Source organism: Mobula birostris, chromosome 3 (genome assembly GCF_030028105.1).
Source record: "Mobula birostris isolate sMobBir1 chromosome 3, sMobBir1.hap1, whole genome shotgun sequence".
NCBI lineage: Eukaryota > Metazoa > Chordata > Chondrichthyes > Myliobatiformes > Myliobatidae > Mobula > Mobula birostris.
Genome location: NC_092372.1, coordinates 62,310,946 through 62,333,919, shown reverse-complemented (window position 1 = coordinate 62,333,919; position 22,974 = coordinate 62,310,946). Strand labels below are relative to the sequence as shown.

The window sequence follows — 22,974 nt, the reverse complement described above, 5'->3', positions numbered from 1 at the left end:
CGCATATTTTCCTCGCATGAATATATCACTTAAAGAAAAATTGGATAGGTACATGGACAGGAAAGGAATGGAGGATTATGGGCTGAGTTCAGGTCGGTGGGACTAGGTGAGAGTAGCGTTCGCCACGGACTAGAAGGGCAGAGATCGCCTGTTTCCGTGCTGTAATTGTTATATGGTGATATGGTTATATGTCAATAGCGTCATAACATTTTAAGTAACGTTTGGATATTAAACACACAGCATGTATTTTCCCTGTATAAACATATAAAATCATTGCAACACACCAGTATCGCTGAATCAGTGGGAGCCCTGGGCTTGTTTCTCTGCAACAAGACGGTCCTATCGAGGGGTGATGGGAGACAGCGATACTCGACGGGGGTTCCTTATGTCCAGTCTATTCCGCAATTTAGTTTTCGTTGCATTCATTGCAGAGATATGTTGGAAATGGAAGCAACGTTTCTAGTGCTTTCTTGGCTATCTCAGGATATTTAGCCTTGACTTTGATCCGGAATGCCGGCAGAGATGTTATGTCAAACATACTTTTCAGCCCGCCGTCATTTGCAAGCTCGAGGAGTTGATCTCCTTCCCGCGCTGAAGTGGATGATGCGCAGGTAATGACCTCGTGTGCGTTCAAGCTCAACAGTGGGTGTGACAGGGAATGAGGAAAGGTGCAGCTGACTCATATCGCCAAATCATATCGTTTCCTCGTGGCCCAGTAGCGCATGTTTCGCGGCCTGGTGGTTGGGGACCGCTGGTCTACATGGACTTTAGTAAGGCCTTTGATAAGGTCCCACATGGGAGGTTAGTTCAGAAGGTTCAGACAGTAGGTATCCATGGAGAGGTTGTAAACTGGATTCGAAACTGGCTGTGTGGGAGAAGACAGAGAATGGTAGTGGATGTTGCTTCTCAGACTGGAGGCGTGTGACTAGTGGTGTGCCTCAGGGATCTGTGCCGGGACCATTGCTGTTTGTTGTCTATATCAATGATCTAGATGATAATGTGGTAAATTGGATCAGCAAGTTTGCTGATGACACTAAGATTGGAGGTGTTGTGGACAGCGAGGAAGGCTTTCAAAGCTTGCAGAGGGATCTGGACCAACTGGAAAAATGGGCTGGAAAATGGCAGATGGAACGCAGACAAATGTGAGGTGTTGCATTTTGGAAGGACAATTCAAGATAGGACTTACACAGTAAATGGTAGGACACTGAGGAGTACGGAGGAACAAAGGGATCTGGGAGTTCAGATATGTAATTCCCTGAAAGTGGCATCACAGGTAGTCAGGGTTGTAAAGAAGGCTTTTGGCATCCTGGCATTCATAAATCAAAGTATTGAGCATAGGAGATGGGATGTTATGGGGAGGTTGTATAAGACATTGGTAAGGCCAAATTTGGAGTATTGTGTACAGTTCTGGTCACCTAACTATAGGAAGAATATCAATAAGATTGAAAGAGTACAGAGATGATTTACTAGGATGTTGCCAGGTCTTCAGGAGTTGAGTTACAGGGAAAGATTGAACAGGTTGGGACTTTATTTCTTGGAGCGTAGAAGAATGAGGGGGGATTTGATAGAGGTTTACAAAATTATGAGGGGTATGGAGGAGTAAATGTGAGTAGGCTCTTTCCTCTTAGATTAGGAGAGATAAATACGAGAGGACATGGCTTTAGGATGAAAGTCGAAAGGTTTAGGGGGAACATTAGGGAGAACTTCACTTAGAGAGTGGTGGGAGTGTGGAATGAGCTGCCATCTGACATGGTAAATGCGGGCTCACTTTTAAGTTTTAAGAATAAATTGGATAGATACATGGATGGGAGCGGTCTGGAGGGTTATGGATTGGGTGCAGGTCAATGGGACTAGCGGAATAAGATTTGGCACGGACTAGAAGGGCCGAATGGCCTGTTTTCTGTGCTGTAGTGTTTTATGGTTCTATGGATAAACACCTTAAGTTAATTTGTTTATTACAACAAATTCTAGTATCACTAAGAAAAAACAGAAATCAGATGTAGTTTCACTTAAAACGGGCATCAGATGCTTGTGGTTATGTTACTGGTGGTTTTTCCACAGGGTGAGAATAGCAGCAATGGCAACACTCAATCTCAGGCAGTGTCCTGGCTTCCTGCATATTCTAATATAAAATCAGTATTATAACCGTTACCCAATCATCAAATAACTGGAATATCCAGATGCTTGAAGGTTTGAGAAAGTACAATCATTCACAGTAATAAGCTATTTATTTGCTCTTGAGGTAACAATGGATTTTTTCAATTACCCTTGGGCACAGCGGGATGGAAGATAATATGATCAGGAAGATTAACAGCAAAAAGAAAACCTTTTCACAATTGTATAGGTAAATTCAAAGATGTATTGTCTACACCTTAAATTGATTCAAAAACTGCCCATACAAAATGCAGGGTATAACCATTGTATCCAGGAGAGACGGTAGTGTAGTAAAGTTGAGTACTGTAGTCATAAATGAACTGAAAAACAGGTGGATGTTACTGGGGTCAGTCTGCAGGAAGATGAAACATAGAATACAGAACACTGCAGCACAGTACAGATCCTACAACTCACGATGTTGTGCCGATCAATTAATCTACTCCAACATCAATCTAACCCTTCCCTCCTACATAGTCCTCTATTTTCCTTTCAACCCTATGCCTAAGAGTTTCTGAGATGTCCCACACATATATGCCTCTACCACACACCTGGCAGGGTTTTGCACACACCCACACTCCATGCACACGTGGAGCAAATGGACCACTCATTTTGAGTTGCTTGTTACTGCAGTTGAAAGGAAACAGGTGACTTAATACAGTTCGGCCCAAAGCACAGGAGAGTAACCAACTTGGAGAGACTGTATGAACAATCAACCTTTGCCATTGTCTACTGTGAATATATTTAATGTTATATTGGACATAGTCATTGCCATTTTTATTAAAATGCATGCTGTGGCTATGGCAATTTTTCTTGTTACTATTGTTATCTTCCTACAAGTAACCAATGCTTTATTTATTGATAAGTATGGGTGGAACTGGTTCTTTGTCTTTCATGGTTTGAGCCCAAGGCAAGTCTTTCAACTGTGAATAAATGAAAGAAAGTAACATAAATAATAAATTTAAAATAAAAATGTAATTACTGAACAAATGCAGCTGTGCTATGGATAGAGAAACAGGTGTATGGAATAAAGTGGCCACTGAGTGTATTTCTCTCTTCACAGAAGACAACTGACCAGCTGAGTACTTACAGCACTTTATGAATTATTTCAATACTTCACATTTGAAAAATAAATGTACTTACTTTTGAACATAAATTGTGACTAACTAGAAAGCACAAAAGTATAAATGGCAAGTCATCTCAGAATATTGTCTTTAATAAATATGCACCCACACTTGAATAAGGCCTTCTGAGTAAATGTGACACAGCACGTCAATTAGTTTATACTGGTTTCAAACAATTGCTTTATAGGGCAAAACTTACAGTTTCAGCATCCACAAAGACAGTGGGGCAATCCGAACACATCATCATTACTTCCAAAGAACTCTTGAATTTTGACCCTATTCTTTGCAGGCTGTCTCCCAAATGACTGACGGAATCATGAGTTATGGCACAGAATTTTTTCTGAATGTTCTGTAGAAATAAGCGATCAGTTGTCAGCTTCACTTCTGACCCCAACTCTATGGCACGTTTTGAACAATCTTTCACATCACCATGTTTATGTACAGTGGCATGAAAATGTTTGGGCACTCCTGGTCAAAATTTCTGTAACTGTGAATAGTTAAGTGAGTAGAAGATGAACTGATCTCCAAAAGTCATAAAGTTAAAGATGAAACATTCTTTTCAACATTTTAAGCAAGATTAGTGTATTATTTTTGTTTTGTACAATTTTAGAGTGAAAAAAAGGAAAAGGAACACCATGAAAAAATTTGGGCACCCCATGAGATTTGAGCTCTCAGATAACTTTTACCAAGGTCTCAGACCTTAATTAACTTGTTAAGGCTATGGCTTATTCACAGTCATCGTTAGGAAAGGCTAGGAAAGGCCAGGTGATGCAAATTTCAAAGCTTTATAAATATCCTGACTCCTCAAACCTTGTCCCAACAATCAGCAGCCATGGGCTCCTCTAAGCAGCTGCCTAGCACTCTGAAAATTAAAATAAGTGATGCCCACAAAGCAGGAGAAGGCTATAAGAAGATAGCAAAATGTTTTCAGGTAGCCGTTTCCTCAGTTCGTAATGAAATTAAGAAATAGCAGTTAACAGGAACGGTGGAGGTCAAGTTGAGGTCCGGAAGACCAAGAAAACTTCCTGAGAGAACTGCTCGTAGGATTGCTAGAAAGGCAAATCAAAACCCCCGTTTGACTGCAAAAGACCTTCAGGAAGATTTAGCAGACTCTGGAGTGGCGGTGCACTGTTCTACTGTGCAGCGACACCTGCACAAATATGACCTTCATGGAAGAGTCATTAGGAGAAAACCTTTCCTGCGTCCTCACCACAAAATTCAGCGTCAGAAATTTGCAAAGGAACATCTAAACAAGCCTGATGCATTTTGGAAACAAGTCCTGTGGACTGATGGAAGTTAAAATAGAACTTTTTGGCCGCAATGAGCAAAGGTATGTTTGGAGAAAAAAGGGTGCAGAATTTCATGAAAAGAACACCTCTCCAACTGTTAAGCACGGGGGTGGATGATCGATTATGCCTTGGGCTTGTGTTGCAGCCAGTGGCACGGGGAACATTTCACTGGTAGAGGGAAGAATGAATTCAACTAAATACCAGCAAATTCTGGAAGAAAACATCACACAGTCTGTTAAAAAAAAAAGCTGAAGATGAAAAGAGGATGGCTTCTACAACAGGATAATGATCCTAAACACACCTCAAAATCCACAATGGACTACCTCAAGAGGTGCAAGCTGAAGGTTTTGCCATGGCCCTCACGGTCTCCTGACATAAACATCATCGAAAATCTGTGGATAGACCTCAAAAGAGCAGTGCATGCAACACAACCCAAGAATCTCACAGAACTAGAAGGCTTTTGCAAGGAAGAATGGGTGAAAATCCCCCAAACAAGAATTGAAAGACTCTTAGCTGGCTACAGAAAGCGTTTACAAGCTGTGATACTTGCCAAAGGGGGTGTTACTAAGTACTGACCATGCAGGGTGCCCAAACTTTTGCTTCAGGCCCTTTTCCTTTTTTGTTATTTTGAAATTGTAAAAGATGGAAATAAAAAAGTAATCTTGCTTAAAATATTAAAGAAATATGTCATCTTTAACTTTATGCCTTTTGGAAATCAGGTCATCTTTTACTCGCTTAGCTATTTACAGTAACAGAAATTTTGACCAGGGACGCCCAAACTTTTGCATGCCACTGTACATTATGAATGTTTAGCATTAGCACGGATCAGTTCCGGTTCCAAATTAATATTAACATTGTGGTAGAGTAAACCAAAAAGACAACAACTAGTTAGGAAACCATCATGACTTCAGGCTACACCTCATCAAACACTACTGAGCATGACAATACAGAGTCCCTTCACTACTTGAGGATTATCTTGAAGAGAAAACAATTTATTTCTTTTCCCTTCATTACTAGCCATCTCCTTAAATCTCCCACCTTCCATCCTCATCTCTAACAAGCACGAGGAATCTAACAGAACAGTAATTTCTATGATGGAACTGATACATCTAGATACCTCTGCTTTTCCCTTTAACAAATTCCAAGACTGAATAAATTGGAATAAATGTAGAATTGATAAATAATTGCATTTTCCTAATAATAACCTGAAGAATACAGTATTTGTAAATATTTCAGTAAGTGTTTAAAGTAGACCTCTAAATGTATTTTGAAAGCACATTTTACTTCAATTTTTAACTTGTACATTTGCTTGAGAAGTTCCAGTTTATTGAAATAAATTTGTTGAAATGGTTTCAGGAAAACCAAGTCTGTTTTTATATAAATAATATTCTACGATTAATAAAGACCTATTTACAAGATTCTCAATTAGAAACTTTCCAGCGACTTGAATTCTGTTTCAACAACTCTGATACACAAGTAAAGCAAACAGCATTGATACCACATTGAGAACATTTCCTGAATGGGTAATACCCACTAATTCCTCAAAGAAAAAGCCGTACCACCATTTGATAAACTACTGACCTGAAACAATCTAGAAAACACGTGAAATGTATGCACAGCACATGATCCATCTGTGTCCGACAGCATTTGGTTGACATGACAACGCCAGGCTTCCTCCTCATCCTCATAAGCCACTGGTTGGAAAGCAGACAAGATAGCAGACAGGAAGGGTGATGGTGGTGGTGAGGTTTGAATCTCTGGATATCCTTCCTGGTCTCCCTCATCTTGACTGAAAATGAAACAGAGGGTGCATAGGGTAAAGGGATTAAATTAAGTGGCAGGAATATACTCTTTATTTACAAACGTATTTCAGATGATAGCTCATTTAAATTTTCACTGATGATTTGTGCTACTTTCCCAAAACTATATTACTATCTTTTTTTATTATTGCACTGAAAAACAGTACATTTCTAGAAATATTTTTTCTTACTATTTCAATTCTAAAGGACAATTCTCCCTACCTTTATGATACTGTGCAACATACACAGTTTAAGAAGAACATTTCCTAATGTATCAAAATACATACTAAAACTGAAAAGGCTAGTATTGGACAAACATGCTTTCCTAAAACCTTGACTGTTTCATTAGAAAATAGCAATAATAAAGACATAACTAAAAATATAATTTAATAAATCAATTTCACTTCTGACAACTGCTGCAAATAAACTGGAGGAGTATTTTAATTAGAAGCGGTGATCAACTTAAAACATAACATGAGCTCAGACTTTATCCCAAAAAAGATGTGTTAGAACTAAATCCAGCCTTGACCAAGACCTAGCCATCTCATAATACTGACAGGAGTCATAAAGCAGTCCATTATTCAGACCTGCCCACATGCCCAATTTAAAATATAACAGTACTGAGATTCAGGAGTTTAAAAGTAAGAGAAATACGAATACAAATGGGATACATTTCTTAACTTTTGGATAATCACAAGCTGTTAAGCTGGATTTATGAATCCTTGAAAATATGGATTTTCTTTTGTAGCATTTTCCTCAGTTTTCAATCAACCGATCTCTGAAGATTAGTGACTACTAGTTGTCAAATATTATTTGAAAAGTGAAAACAATAGTAGATTTGCAAGAATATTCTCAGAAAGTGCAACAATTTTTTGTTTGTGCAAGAACAGTACTGATATTCATAGAGGCACATTGCAAGTAGCAATAGAGTGGCAGATCATTTTAAGTCCCAACAAATTTTGTTCAGTGCAGCATAAATCTTTTACAACCAGAAATTAAGTATTAGTACAAAGAATCTTTTACTACTGATAAAATGAACAAACTGATTATTCTCAAATCAGGTTCACTTTTTAAAAGAGTTTGGTGTCAGAGAATAAAATATAATGTGAAGTGGCTTTTTATTCCAATGAAAACTGGAAAATTGACAAATCTACTCACTATAGAAAGTCATAAACTATACATAGTATACTCACTGTTTACCTTTTAGAAAACAAGACGAATAAATGTATCTGAGATAGCTCCTACTTAGTGCAGACAATATTTTGGTTAATGTTAAGCAGAATCACATTTGAAGTGCTGCTGAACATTTTACAGTCCACTAGCTGGCAGATTATCTGCATAGGTAGCTAGTGGTAGCTGTATGCAAAATTTAAACCATTTTCTTCTAAAAAAAGGCAAAAGACCTTTCGCAGTCCTAGACAGTAATTTTAATTAACTTAAGTACGGTCTATTTCAAGAGGTTGAATATATCAAAGGATGTCAATTTACATGCTCAATCAACTTAATGGGTTCCACATTTGTAACGTTCTTCAGGATCTTACGATAATCTATTTTTTCAGTAAAATATACAATATCTTGTTTAGATTCAGAGAGAGTATTACCTCTGCTGTGTCCTTTGTATTTAATACAAAAATGTATTTAAAATGTCATGGTTAAGTAAATGAACAAAATAATAACAAAGATTGATTACTTTGCAAGTCAATGACAGTGCCAACTCCCATTAGATCATTTAATGCACGACCATGAATCAACTGAAAACATGATGCAAGTTTCATTCAAAACCAGCTGGACTTCTAATAAGCTTTGCTGGATTCTCTTGACAAATGCTAAGCTTTCTCATCTAACGGATGCAACAGTTTTATAATAAGTTGCTGCAGGTCTGCTTTGGACATATCAAGGATAAAACGATACCTGATGAAACAAACCAATTACTTAACTAAGGGAAATATATCCTTCTAATTTAATCTATCCAGGATTTGTGTAATTCTGTACATCACAGTTAAGTCTTCTCTTGGCGTCCAACGTTCCAAGATAAAACAACCCCAGCCCAGCTAATCTCACCACAAAGGTACACTTTTCCATCCTCAAAATTCATTTCAGTGCAATTTTTCTTGTAATGTGGTGACCGAAGCACAATAGCCAAACCTGGCCTAACAGATATTGCATATAACCTCCATGTTTTTCTAATCTGTACTCTGATTTATAAAAGAAAGTATTTCTTACAGTCTTTTAGCTCCACTGATCAACCTGTCCTGCTACATTTAAGATCTGTGGACATACACTCCAGGGTCTGTCTGCTCCTCCACACTTTTCAATATCATTGTACATTTTCTTGCAGTGTTGTACCTTTCCAAAACATCACCTCACACTATTCTGGAATTAAGTACAATTGCTATTTTTCAATCAATCAGTCCAGACTATCACTACCCTGATCTTTAACACTTTCCTCCTCTCCCAACTACACTATCAATTTTTGTATCATATGCAATTTGCTTCAACATGCAAATTTCTCCATCATATCCTGCTTTTCAATCAATAATATATGCAACAATAACCAAGGATCCAAGTGCTGAGCATTGTTAGACAAAAAGAAGACAAGGAGAAATTATTCCACACTTTTTGAAGTCCTCAATGGTGAGAAGAGCTCTAATGGCTTTGCTTTCAAATCAGAAATAGTACAAGAATCATCAATTTAAATTGGATTTACAGTCTGCATCTTGAGATTTTGGATTTAATCTAGTTATTCTCTATACTGTAACACATAGTTACTCACTATCCAAAATACCTTCATGTTCTTAGGGCCATGATGATATTCTTTTCCTGTTTTTGGCAAGTCTTTCCATGCTTCTCCAGCCATGTCCTATACAGTTCTTGACCATGTTGTTTTCACTTACAATCATTTGCCCAGCTTATGGTGTTTTGATTGACGGAATAGGCTTTCGAACAATGCATAAAACCCATCCATCCCCAGTGTCCACTGTAATGATGATGTTCAGATCTTGACTGCACTACAGAACGACTTCCATTTGAGGTCATCTGGGCCAATTGTATGGAAGAATTTTTCCAATGCGCAGGGATGAATTAAGGATAGTTTGGACACTCTCATCTCCTGCATCTTGCACTAGGAAGAAATGCTGAAAGCATGTGGCTGTAATATATTTTTAGGTTGGTGTAAGTGATGGATTGTGATTAATCTTGCACTATAGTTAAGCTTTGAATGCAATTCTGATTCATTTTTGGGTGCCTTGGCTTGTTGTACTATTATGGCTAATCCTAATGGAAATGTGAGGCCAGCAGCTTCATTAGCTAAACCGTTTACCAGATTTCTCAGTTTTAGCTTGACAAACGATGTCATAAGTAGTGGTATCTGCCAACAACTTCTCCTCTTCCCACATTAATATACATCTGTGAGCATCTCAATTTGTCATTGAAGACCAGTTGTCACCTGGTTCTGACCACCGCCATGTGGAAAACACTTTCTTAACTTGTGAATTTCACAATGTTGAAATAATAAATCAGCCAATGACGAGACTGTTCACTTTGCAATAATCAGCAATGATCTTTTCTTAATTCATTATGCCAGAAGCAAATCTGCCCACCACCCTGCTGTTATTCATATTGCTCTTAGTGACCTTGAATTCAGATTTTTCATGATAGGTAGCTCATGATGCGGTACTCTCTGGCACGAGGTACAATCTGTTCTTTGCTTCTTTGTCAATGCCCTTTGGCAGCATTTAACACTAATTCAGACATGACATTGCTGAATTTCCCTTACAGTTTTGTTTTCATAAGGTTGTTGCTTCAGAGCTTTCCACTCAGGCAGGGACTATCGCTTTTCCCTTTTCAATAAGAATCAGTATTTGGCAGGATAGTGCCAAACAGATTTTCAATAACCAGCTTTTTTCCAGCTTGTATCAGAATTGGCAAGTTCAACATCCTGCAATATTAACTCAGTTTTTCCTCACTCTGCAGATTTTACCTGACCTGCTAATCATTTTCCAATAATCTCTTATTTCAGGCATACTATGTTTTGTTTTCATCTCCTCCTTGTGCTCAATGATGTTTATATTTACATCCAGTCATTAATTAATTAATGGAGCCTTCACTCTCTCTCACCCAGCAACACCAATATTTACACCATTTAATGTTTCTTGGTTCCCTCCCTATCTTTTCTTTCTCCTATCCCAGTAACTTAAAATATGCATTTCTTCTAGCGTTTTATAATTCTAATAAAATACATAGACCTATATAGCATGTGAGCATATCCTTCAGCCAAATTGGCCCATGCCAATCAAGATGCCCCATCCAACGTAGTTCCACTTGCCAGTTTTTGGTCCATAATTTACGAAACTTTTCCAATGAATGTACTTGTCCAACCTGTCCAACAAAAGTTGTTATTGCACCTGCCTCAACTGCTTCCTCTGGTTGCTGATTCTACACTGTTACCATCCTTAGTGTAAAAAGGTTGCCCCTCAGGTCCCTCTTAAATCTTTCCCAATCTCACCATAAACCTATACCCTTCAGTTCTTGATACCCCAACTCTGGGAAAATGACAGAGTGTATTCACTCTATTTATGCCTGCCAAGGTTTTATACACCTCTATAAGAACACACCTCAATTTCCTACACTCTAAGGAATAAAGTCCAGCCTGTCCAATGTCTCCCTATAATGCGGTCCTTTTCTGCCCTCTTTCCAGTTTGATACCATCTTTCCTATAGCAGAGCAACCAAAAATGAACACAGTACTTCAAGTGTGGCCTCACCAATGTCCCGTACAACTATAGCATGACCTCCCTACTTCTATAATGCCCTGACAGTGTGCCAAAAGCTTTCATTATCCTCTTAATCTGTGACTCCATTTTCAATGAACTATGTAACTATAATCCCATGTCCTCTGTTCTACAACACTCTCTAAGGTTCACTTTGAAAGTCTTACCTAGATTTGACTTCACAAAATAAATACCTCACACTCAATTGGATTAAACTCCATTTGCCATTCCTCACTTATTAGCTGATCAAGATCCCCCTGAGACTTTTGTGATAACCTCCTTTATTTTTTTACAATACCACCTATTTTAGAGTCATCTACAAATTTACTAACCATAAACACAAGAGATTCTGCAAATGCTGGAAATCCAGAGCAACACACACAAATTTCTGGAGAAACTCAGCAGGTCAGACAGCATCTATGGAAATGAATAAACGGTCTATATTTCGGGCCAAGACCCTTCATCAGGTCTGGAAAGGAAGGGGGAAGATGCCAGAATAAAAAGGTAGGTGGAGGGGTAAAAAAAAAGACGAAACTTCGAGACAAAAGACCCAAACAGTTCCCTTCACCACCACCACTACTACACTCCCTCTGGCAGAACTGGTCCTCATCCTCAACAATTTCTCCTTCGGCTCTTCCCACTTTCTCCAAACTCAAGGGATAGCCATGAGCACTCGCATGGGCCCCAGCTAGCCTTTTCGTTGGCAACATGGAACAGTTCATGTTCCAAGCCTTCCCTGGTAATGCTCCCCAACTTTTTCTGCATTATTAGTGCATTTGTCCTTCCCCAGCAATCTCCCTCCTGGCACAAGCACCAGGAATGCTACACCTTCCCAATGACCTCCATCTTCACCTCTATTCAAGGCTTGAAATAATATGTTCAGGTGACGTAACACTTCATCTTCAATCTGTTGGGGTTGTCTACTGCATCTGGTGCTCCCGGATGCAGTCTCCTCTACATTGGTGAGACTCAACGTACATTGAGGGACTGCTTTGTTGAGTACCCCTGCTCCATTTACTAAAAGTGGTTAACCATTTCAATTCCTATCCCCAATCCCGTTCCAACATGTCAGTCCATTGCCTGCTCTTCTGTCACGATGAGCAACACATTATATTCTGTTTAGGTAGCCTCCAACCTGATAGCATGAACATCGATATTTCCTTCTACTAATTTTTTTTCCTTTTTCCCTCCCTTGCTCTTCTTCTATTTCCCACTCTGGCCTCTTATCGTTTCTCCTCACTTGCATATCACTGCCCCCTTGTGCCCCTTATTCTTTCCTTTCCTCCATGGTCCATTCTTCTTTTCTATCAATTTCCTTCTTCTCCACCTTTCCCACCCACCTGGCTTCACCTACCATCTTCTAGCTTGTTCTCTTTCACCACCTCCCATTTTATTCTGGCACCTTCCCCTTTCCTTTCCAATCCTGATGAAGGGTCTCAGCCTGAAATGTCGACTGTTTATTCATTTCCATAGATGCTGATTGATCTGCTGAATTCCTCCAGCATTTTGTGTGTGCAAATTACTAGCCAAATTTTTGATATTAGATTAGATTGAGGACACACAGTCCTCTTTTATTGTCATTTAGTAATGCATTAAGAAATGATACAATATTCCTCCGATATAAATGACATACAACAATGGGACCAGCAACTAGTATTGAGATACATCACTAGTCCCAGGCCTTGAGGTACACCATCAGTCACAGGCTTCCAGTCCAAGAAACAACCTTCTACCATCACGTCAATTATGCATCCAATTAGCCGGCTTCCCTGGATTCCATACAATCTAATCTTGCAGAGCAACCTTCATTGTGGACCTAATCAGAGGCCTTATGGAAGTCCATTTACATCTCAGGAGCAGACCTTGGAAACTTGTGTACTTTCTCACCTTTTAAAACATCCAGGACCTCCTCTACTATAAAGCAGATGATCCCCAGTAGCTCCCCATTTACTTCTCCTAGTTCTAAAGTCTTCATGTCTTTCTTCATGGTAAAAACAAGGAGAAATATTCATTATGGACCTTGTCCATCTCCAGTGGTTCTAAACAAAGGCATCCCATTTAGTCTTCGAGGGGACTATTTTCTTTCTAGTTTCCTTAAATGGATAATATAGATCTAGCTACCTTGAATGTCCTGAAAGATCTGCCTCCTCCTCTTCACATCTTTCATCCAGCTCTTTAAGAGCAAGTGTGACATCCTCTTCACAGATGGACTCTGGTGAACTCCCTGGAGCAAGAAACTCCTGAAACCTCTGCGATTCAAGGTTGATGTCTGAACCTGTGTCTTCATTAACACTGTTGGCCAGTTCATCCTTCACAGCCACAGTGACATCCTGTAATCAAACACAGAAATAAAAATACAGCAATGGATATTGATGTGCTGCTTTCATGTCAACAGTCGGTATTATTTTCAGAATGTACATTTAAAAACACTTGAAAACAGTTTTAGGCTTTAGCAAAAAGCAGTGTACAATCATCCTTTCTAAATTTTGGCAACACTTTTACCGCTTGGCCCATGTTTTGCAAATTCAAATGGAATCCAATTAACAGTAATCAACAAAAATACTGATGTTGCAGGTATTTTCTTTCTTATAGGCTAGACAGGGAAAAAAAAGGTTCTCTAATCTGGATAGGGGGACCTTGGTGGTGCTGATAATCATTAGTAAGTTCCTGAGGAGATATACTCCAGAAAAAGTAACATGCCTAAAGACAGTCCATAGAATGAGCAAAATTCATGGCATAGGAAGCAGACCATTTGGTTAAAGATGTCCATTCCACCAATTGGATCAACTTTGGTTAATCACAGTTCTCTATTCTTGGTCTGTAGCCTTGTAGATTTCAGTGATCATCCAAATGCATTTGTGTGGGAAAAAGATTTCTACTTCCATTAACGGTTTCAGGAACATATCTGGTTTAAATCACCCACTTCTGTACTTCCATCCTCCCCATCCCTCCTCCCACCAAGGAGATGTCAGTCTACTTTGCTGAATCCTTTCTCAGCCAAGTAAAATTGAATTAGTTCCTCCTTTAAAAAAAAACTTTATGAACTTGGTTTAATTTACTTTTCCATAATAATGCTAAATCAAACTGATTTCAGTTTGCTTCATCAAAAATGTTCTGCTACCCCACCTTCCATCATTTCCTAAATCTTCGTCCCATGCCACCCACTCTCTTGTTAGACCTGCTAGCTAAATATCCTCTCAATTGGACTCCTAACAATTTTGCACCTTACACAACCTTGTATTGTCCCAATTATTGGTGAGTAAATGTGTGTCAAATGGTTGTTGCGATGCGTCTAGCGTGGGAGTGTAATGGGTAGGGCTTGTCGCTTTCACTTTCAGCTTTGACAGCTGGCTAGCAATCTTGCAAAAAGGAGAGATGAATGTTTAAGTCTCTCCATGCCAGTACAACAGCAAGCTTCATGTAGCGCCTCTTTGCTGGCAACACATGGAAAGTGAACTCCTTTCAGACTCAGGCTACAGAGGAAGGGAAGGAGGTCTTGCCTCTGCACTCATAGCATGCAGGCCCACCAGTGTGTGGACATGCCCTGGTGCTCGTAAACCAGATCCCTAGATATGGGTGAACAACCCCACTGCCTTTTGGGCAGCCTTGGGAGAGATTCAGACAGAAAATCCGGAGTGGAGTCTCCAAGACAGTTGGACATCACTGAACACCCTTCCGGCAGCTCCTGAAGCCAAGCTGGTGCCAAACATATTGCTTTGCTTTCCTTTGGACTATACCAGTGAGGCCGAGAGAGGGATCTTGGTGACCGGGCATCCCAGGATCTCCATACCTTCCACCCAGGCTTGTGCCCTGGAGAAATATCACTCCAGTGTCACTGTTCACCCACTGTCCCTCGAGACAGATGGATGCTACCATCATCATCAAATGAAATCCTTATTATTACTGCCATATACTTTTAGTATTTCTGACAGGACTTTGGGACCAGGTTGATACTGGAAACAGTCCACTGGTCATTTTTAGTCAAAGAATCAGAATCAGGTTTATTATCACTAGCATGTGATCGTAGGAAATATGAAATATTATACTTGAAATAGGATTTCTTTCTTTAATAATGAAGAATTTTATTTTTGCATGTACCAATCTTTCTTTCATTTTGGATTTACATAAAAAAACGGTATTAGTATTGGGTTATTGTAAATGGGTGGGAATGGAAAGTGTGGACTTTATAGAATGAAGGACACATTTCCATGACTTTTTCTCTCTATGGCTCTATAATGATTACATGATGTAACTGGAACTTATGGCAAAACATCTGTCTCAATATACCAGTTATGCAATCTTAAAAATCAAATGTGCAGCTAAATTCAAAAATCAGAAAGGCTAAATGCTGAAATCAAAGGCAGTAGCTAGAAATAGATTCGACATTTCCCAGTGCTATTTTCTTGCATTTCCATCCAGGTCAACCTTCTCAGGACTGATACAATCTCACCTTCAATTTATTAGGACTATGTTTAATGCTTATGTGTTAGGAAGTGTAAAGATCAGAAACAACTATCCTCAGTTCAGTACCCAACTTTGATCATGCAAATGCACAGCAACATGATGCTAGAAGACCTCAGCAGGTAAGACAACATCCATGAAAGTGAACAAACAATCAACATCCTGGGCCAATTCCATTCATCGGGACTGGAAAGGAAGGGAGAAGTCAAAGGTGGGATGACGGGAAGGAGGACAAGCTGGAAGGTGATAGGCGAAGCCAGGTAAAATAGGTGAAACCATAATGTAATGTAATGAAGAAGGAGGAATCTGATAGGAGAAGAGAGTGGACTATGGGAGAAAGAAGAAAGGGACACCAGTGGGCAGTAATAGGCAAGTGAGGAGAAGAGGTAAGAGGCCAGAGTGGAGAACAGAAGGAGGGGGAAGGGAGAGGGGAAAAGAAAAATAGAAAAACAAATTACCAGAAGGAGAAATTAACATTCATACCATCAGGTTGAAGTCTACCTAGACGGAATGTGAGGTATTGCTCCTCCACCCTGACAATGGCCTCACACCAACATGTCGGAATGGTAATGAGGATAGGAATTAAAATGGTTGGCCATCGGGAAGCTCCACTTTTGCCAGATGGAGCTCAACAAAGTGGTCCCTAAAATTACATCGGCCGTCACCAACGTAGAGAAGGCCACATCGGGAGCACAGGATACAGTAGATGACATCAAAAGATTTGCAGGTGAAGTGCTGCTTCACTTGTAAGGACTGTTTGGGGCCCTCAAAGGAGGTGTGAGTGGAGATGAATGGGCAGCTGTAGCACTTCTGCTGCACCCAGGACTAAGTGACTGGAGGGAGATTAGTGCGGAAGGACAAATGGACAAGGAACAATCCCTGTGGAAAGCAGAGAGCTGGGGGGGGGGGGGGGCGAGGGGGAGGGAAGTAAAGATGTGTTTGGTGGTAGGATTCCATTTTACATGGCTGAGGTTGCAGAGAATGGTGTGCGGGCTGCGAAGGCTCACGGGTAGTACGTGAGGACAAGTGGAACCCTATGCCTGTTAAGGTGGTAGGAGCGGATGTCCAGGAAATGGAGGTGCTGTGGGTGAAGGCAGCATCAGTGGTGGAGGAAGGGAAACCCCGTTCTTTGAAGAAGAAGAACATTTCTGATGTCCTGGAAAGGAAAGCCACTTCCTGGGAACAGATGCCATGGAGACGAAGGAATTGAGAAAAGGGAATAGGAGACAGAGTGGGAAATGGTATAATCGAGATAGCTGTGGGAATGAATAGGTTTATGAAAGATGTTGATAGACAGTTTGTCTCCAGAGATGGAAACAGAGAAATCAAGAAAGGGGAGAGAGATGTCAGAAATGGACCAAGTGAACTTAAGGGCAGGAGGCAAAGCTGATAAAAATTTATGAGCTCAACATGAAGCAGCAGCGATGCAGTTGGCAAGCGATGCTGGAGCATTACCAGGGAAGGTCTGGAACATGGAATGTTCCACGTGGTAAACAAAAAGGCAGGCATAGTTAGGGCCCACACGGATGCCCATGACTACCCCATGAATTTGGAGAAAGTGGGAGGAGCTAAATGAGAAATTGTTGAGGGTGAGGACCAGTTCTGCCAGACGGAGGAGGGAGGTGGTATAGGGGAAATGTTTGGGTCTTTTGTCGAAAAAGAAGTGGAGAGCTTTAAGGTCTTCTTGATAGGGGATAGAAGTGTATAGGGACTGGATATCCAGTGAAAATGAGGTGGTCAGCACCAGCGAATTGAAAATTGTTGAGATCAAGAGCATGTGAAGTGTCGTGGGTGTAGTTAGGAAGGGACTAAACCAAGGAGGATAGAATGGAGTTGAGGTATGCAGACATGAGTTCAATGAGGCAGGAGCTGGCAGTGGCAGTAAGCCTACACGGACAATCAGGTTGTGGATCTATAAGTGAAAAGTACGGGCAAGGGAACTCTGAGCTTGGGGGCAGTAGATGGCAGATCTTCATATTTGATGAGGTTAGTGATGGTGTGGGAAACGGTAGCCTGATGATTCAAGGTAGGGGTAAGGAGGAGGTGGTGTCGGAGAGTTGATGTCGGCCTCAGCAAGGTAGAAGTCATGCCACCACACTAGAACAGCACCTCTTTTGTCTATGTGGACTTGATGGTAAGGTTAGGATTGAAGCAGAGTATGTGGAGGGCAGTGTGCATTCAGAGTGTAAGCTTCAGGGAGCACTGAAGTTGAGCTGGTTGACGTCTTGTTGGTAATTCAAGATGAAAAGATCCAGAGAAGGCAGAAAACCAGAGTGGGGTGTCCAAGAAGAGGAGGGCTGGAGATGGGAGAAGGGTCATTAACGTGAGGAATTCTTGACAAAGAAGTGGGCTTGAAGATGGAAGTGACAGAAGAGCTTGGCGTCCTGGTGGGCACAGAACTAACTGAGGTCCAGGTGAAGAGGGACAAAGATGAGGCCCTTGCTGAGGACAGAATGTCTGCCTCACATAGAGGGGAAGATCAGAGGGAATGGTGAAGACCAGGCAGGGAATAGAGTGGGATCAGAGGGAGAAGGATTGCGGTGTCCAGGGAAGATAAGCGACCGGAAATGAAGCCTTTGAGAACCTAAGTGGTGACAGGGGAGCCTGAGAGAACCGGGGTTGCAGAGTGGTGGTGGGGAAAGGGAAGCCTGGGGTCCCAGCAGCAGCGAGCAATAATTTTAGCCAAATGCTTAACAGCAATACATTTCACTGGAGTTTTACATACAATATTCACCTTTAACAAAAAGTTGCTATAAAAATTGTATTAAATTCTAACCATAATATTAAAGTAATGTTAATACTTACAAATCAAGAGTTAGCCCCAGCCTTATTCCACAGGTCTTTACACAGGCATTTTAAGGACAGGTGTTAGAAACGATGTGCTAACACAGCAAGCCTGAGGCTAGTACCCACAATCTCAACACCAATCATTCAGCATAAAGCAAAGCCAAGGAAAGATTAACACAACTAAGCCATTACTTAATATATTTTTTTTAAAGAATTAATTGCTTACAAAAAAAACCCCATCACCTTGATGACCATAGGATTAATTACAAGAAACTGCAGGCTTCTCTTTTACCTCAGCATAAGTACTGAAGTTGAATTAACTTTAAAGGCGTAGTTTAACCTGTACTGATAATTCTGGTGTCTAATCATTTTATGACACACATTTTGTCTACAAACTGTCACGTTAAAAATATTGAAACTTCAGTAGTTTGGAGTCTGCAGTTTCAGATCAGCTTTCAGTGCAGAAATGTACAAGGAATAAACAGCATTAGAAAGACCCTAAATCAGCCATGCACCAAACCATATTTCTACCCACATTGTTTCCCACCTCAGGCAGCTGGTTGTTAGCGCTATCTGGAAGAAGAGTCTCTAAATTTGGGGTCTCAGCTCCAGGCAGTGGTGCTTCTTCAGGCACCACACTGGCTGCTGTGTCTCTTGATTGCAACAGGGGATCGACATGATTTGGTACAGCATCATATGTTGTTGAATCACTGTTTAGCTAAAGGAAAATGGAAGAATTTTTGTAAGAATAAAACAATATAAATAAAACCACAGTTAACTACAGCTAGAAAAGAAATTTTAAAAATTGTCACTAGAAATTTTAAAAAATAATTGGCACAGTGAAGAGCAAAACAAAGAATATGCCAAATACTTGGATAATGCATGATGTTAGATATTTTAAAGTCCTTTGAAGCAATCTGTTCTCAATATCCAAAATGCAAACTGTGACCCATGGGCAATAATGTGTATAAAAGGCAAACTTTTCAACATTCTGCAAACCTCAGATCTTTATTCCACGAATTTTAACATAGAATTCTGACTGCATCTAAATAGAATAGCTAAGTAAACATCTAAATGTCCCAATAAAATGAAATAAGTACAACTGGTGGAGTACAAAATAAATTATTCAGCAGCCAGCCTGTTTGGATTCTTTGCAAGTTCAACAATAGCTTTGAATTGTCTATATCCTTTACTGACCACTCAATGAATAAAAAATGTAACTTCAGTGAGTTTTATTTTGAGTTTAACAAGCATTCCTGCAAATTGAAGATTTTATAAATATATAAATCTATGAAATATTGATTTATTTCTTTGCCTCTCCAGTATGTTCTTAACTTCTCAAATAGATTCAACTACTGCCCAAACAAGAGGAAGGAATAAAAACACAATTTCCCAAAGCTTTCAGGAGCTGTCTCAGTAACCTCAGTAAAGGTCAGGGAGAAAAAATGCTTTATCAGATTGATTTAACAATATTTCCTTACCTAACTTCGATATGTTATTCTCAGTGCAGAGATATACTTGTCCATAATAGAAGAAGAAGAAAGCCCTTAACTCTGAGTGGAGTCATCGGGACACCACCATAACGGCGTTTTTTTTAAGCAGGCTTTCTTATTTTTACGAGGCCAAATTGCTAGCTCGACACTCAACCCAGCACGGATGGAAAGCGTTCAAGGGAGCCAGCTGGATTTGAACTTGGGAGCCCTCGCTCCGAAGTCCGGCACTGATGCCACTACGCCGCTTGTCCATAATGCAAATTAAAAATAATGGGTGAAAGAGTCAAAGGAGACAGCAGGAAATCCTTTCTAGTTCTCTGTTTTCCACTGGATATTGCAACCCTCTGTTCTCCAAAACGTCATTCAAAAATAACACTGCGTAAATTTACTAAATATAACTAAGCAATATTATAATGTGCCATCTTATCACCCCTGGTGGACGAGGACTACAAGTGGGTGAAAAAGGAAACCAGTGATGCATAGGAACCAAAAACTGAGGGAACACAAAAAGAATAATTATGGGGCCGGAGCAAGTTGTAGAAATATATAAAGCAAATGTTATAGTTATTAAGGCAAGGTATTTTCCAATGAACTGTTCAAGAATACAGATATTTTAATTAGAACTGTGATTAAAGCAGTGAATAACATTTAAAAAAAATTGCTTGATGGTTTAACATAATATGAAATTAACAAAGCTCACAGATTTAAATTAACTGTATGAGCATTAATTACTATTTGAGAAAATGTTCCAAATGTCCACCATCCTTCAAGAGAAATGTTTCTAACATCATACCTGAAAGACCTGACTCAAATTTTTAAGAAATTCTTTCTAATCTTTTAGTTATGATAATGAAATAGTTAATTTTCTCTCCACCTTATCTCTACTAAACTGAAAATTTCAATCAAGTCACCTTTTGTATTTGTAAATTCCAGAGAAGTTAATCCTATTAAATGCAAACTCACTGTGCAACAACCCCAGCTTCATGCTTGTAAATACATGATATATTCTTCCAAGGTTAGTAAGGCAAATGAAAATGATTGTAAATGGTGGTATTCAATCAGGCACTCATAGGTGCCGTGTAAAAGTATTCAACCCCCACCCCTCTGTTCACATAACTGAGTATTACAAACATGGATTTTGATCAATTTAACTGAGAATTTTTATTTGTGAATCACATGCTCTTTTTACACAGCAGAGCTCAAAAAAGGGTAAGTTATAAAGCACAAAAAGTTAAAAATTCAAAAAACTTGAATATCATCAGTTCAAAAGTATTCATTCCCTTTTGCTCAGTACTTAGTTGAACCACCTCTCGCAGCTAGTACATCCAGTAGTCTTTTTGGACAAGTCTTTCTTAGTTTAGCACAATGTGATGGAGCAAGATTTGCCCATTCCTCCTTGCAAAATTGCTCAAGCTATGCCAGGTTAGTTGCAGAGCGGTGGTAGACAACAATCTTGAGATCTTACCAAAGATGTTTGATCGGGTTAAGGTCAGAACTCTGACTGGGCCACCCAAGGGCATCAATGTTCTTCATTTGAAGCCACTCCCTGGTTGCTCTGGCAGAGTGCTTTGGGTTGTTGTCCTGTTGAAAGTCAAACTTCCTCCCCGGCTTAAGCTCTCTGATAGAGACTAGCAGGTTTTTATCCAGGATCTCCCTGTATTTTGTAGCTTCATCTTCCCATTAATCCTGACCAGATTTTCAGTCACTGCTACTGAAAAGCATCCCCATGGCATGATGCTACCTCCACAGTACTTTATGGCAGAGATGCTGTTACCTGGCTGATCAGTATTAGATTTATTACACGCTTGTCACTTAGTGTTGAGGCCAAAAGGTTCCACTTTAGTGCCATCCGACCACAAGACCTTCTTCCACATCTTTACAGTATCTTCTAAGTGACGCTTTGCAAAGTCTTTATGGGCAATGATATCCTTTTTTTTAAGCCAGGGCTTCTTCCTTTCCACTCTTCCATAAATACCCATTTTGTGCCTTAGAGATTGTGGAGTCATGAACTTCATCTCCAGTTGCAGCCACCGACTCACTGCAGCTCACTCAGAGTTTCTGTTCGTGTCACAGTAGCCTCTCTTACAAGTGCCATTCTGCTCTGGAAACCAAGTTTAGAGGACAGACTTACCTAGGCAGTATGGCTGTGGTTTCATATTTTTTCCACATTTTCACGATTTTTGCACTGTGCTCTGAGGTATGTTCAGTGCCTCTGAGATGATCTTTTACCTTTCCCCAGATTTGTGCATCTCTATTATCATTTACCTGACTTGTCTTGAATTTTTGGAATAAATTCTAAGAGACAATTTATTCTTCATTTAGTTCAAAGTAAATTTATTATCAAAGTACATATATGCCACCATATAAAACCTTGAGAAACATTATGGAATCAATGAAAGACCACACTAAATAGGACGGACAACCATGTGCAAAAGACAACAAACCGTGCAAGTATAAAAGAAAAGCAAACAAACAAATAAATAAGCAATAAATATCGAGAACATGAAGTGAAGAGTCCTTGAAAGTGTCTGTAGGTTATGAGAACAGTACAGTGAGGTTATCCCCTCTGCATCAAGAGCCTGATAGGTGAGGGGTACTAACTGTTCCTGAACCTGGTGGTGTGAGTCTTGAGGTTCCTGTAACTCCTTCCTAATGGCAGCAGCGAGAAGAGAGCACAACTTGGATGGTGGGGGCCCTTGAAGATGGATGCTGCTTTCCTGCAATAGAACTCTGTGCAGATGTGCTCAGTGGTAGGGAAGGCTTTACTCATGATGAGCTGGGTCATATTCACTACTTTTATAGGACTTTCTGTTTGAGGGCATTTGTGTTTCCACACCAGGTCATGATGCAACCAGTCAATACACTCTCCGCCATTAATCTACAGAAGTTTGTCAAAGTTTTAGATGTCATGCCGACAAAGAGGGTTGAAGAGGATAGTGACTCTTGACAGTGCAGCCCATGGAATCCACGGCAGAAAAAGCAAACTGATTCAAACTGATTCTAATTCAATGGGTATTTTTGTGTTCATGTGTTCGAGGCTGCGTGCCAAATGGTAGAAGAAATTATTGGGATTTTTTTTTAAAACAACTGGCATAGGCTTAA

The 22,974-nt window shown here is 39.9% G+C and overlaps 1 protein-coding gene across 18 annotated transcripts in view; it reads right to left on the bottom strand.

Annotated features, from left to right (window-relative positions):
- fryl (furry homolog, like) overlaps positions 1–22,974 on the bottom strand; it is a 372,606-nt gene that overhangs the window by 28,661 nt on the left and 320,971 nt on the right. For 10 of the 18 annotated variants that reach the window (XM_072252739.1, XM_072252740.1, XM_072252728.1 and 7 more), the window contains 4 exons: positions 18,915–19,097; positions 13,253–13,461; positions 6,146–6,353; positions 3,475–3,624 (listed from right to left, as the gene is read on the bottom strand). In XM_072252739.1, the coding sequence (XP_072108840.1) occupies positions 3,475–3,624; positions 6,146–6,353; positions 13,253–13,461; positions 18,915–19,097 (750 nt within the window). Of the gene's footprint in view, positions 1–284; positions 866–3,474; positions 3,625–6,145; positions 6,354–13,252; positions 13,462–18,914; positions 19,098–21,337; positions 21,974–22,974 lie in introns of those variants that run through there. The other 8 variants (XM_072252730.1, XM_072252733.1, XM_072252745.1 and 5 more) reach the window with 3 other exon arrangements.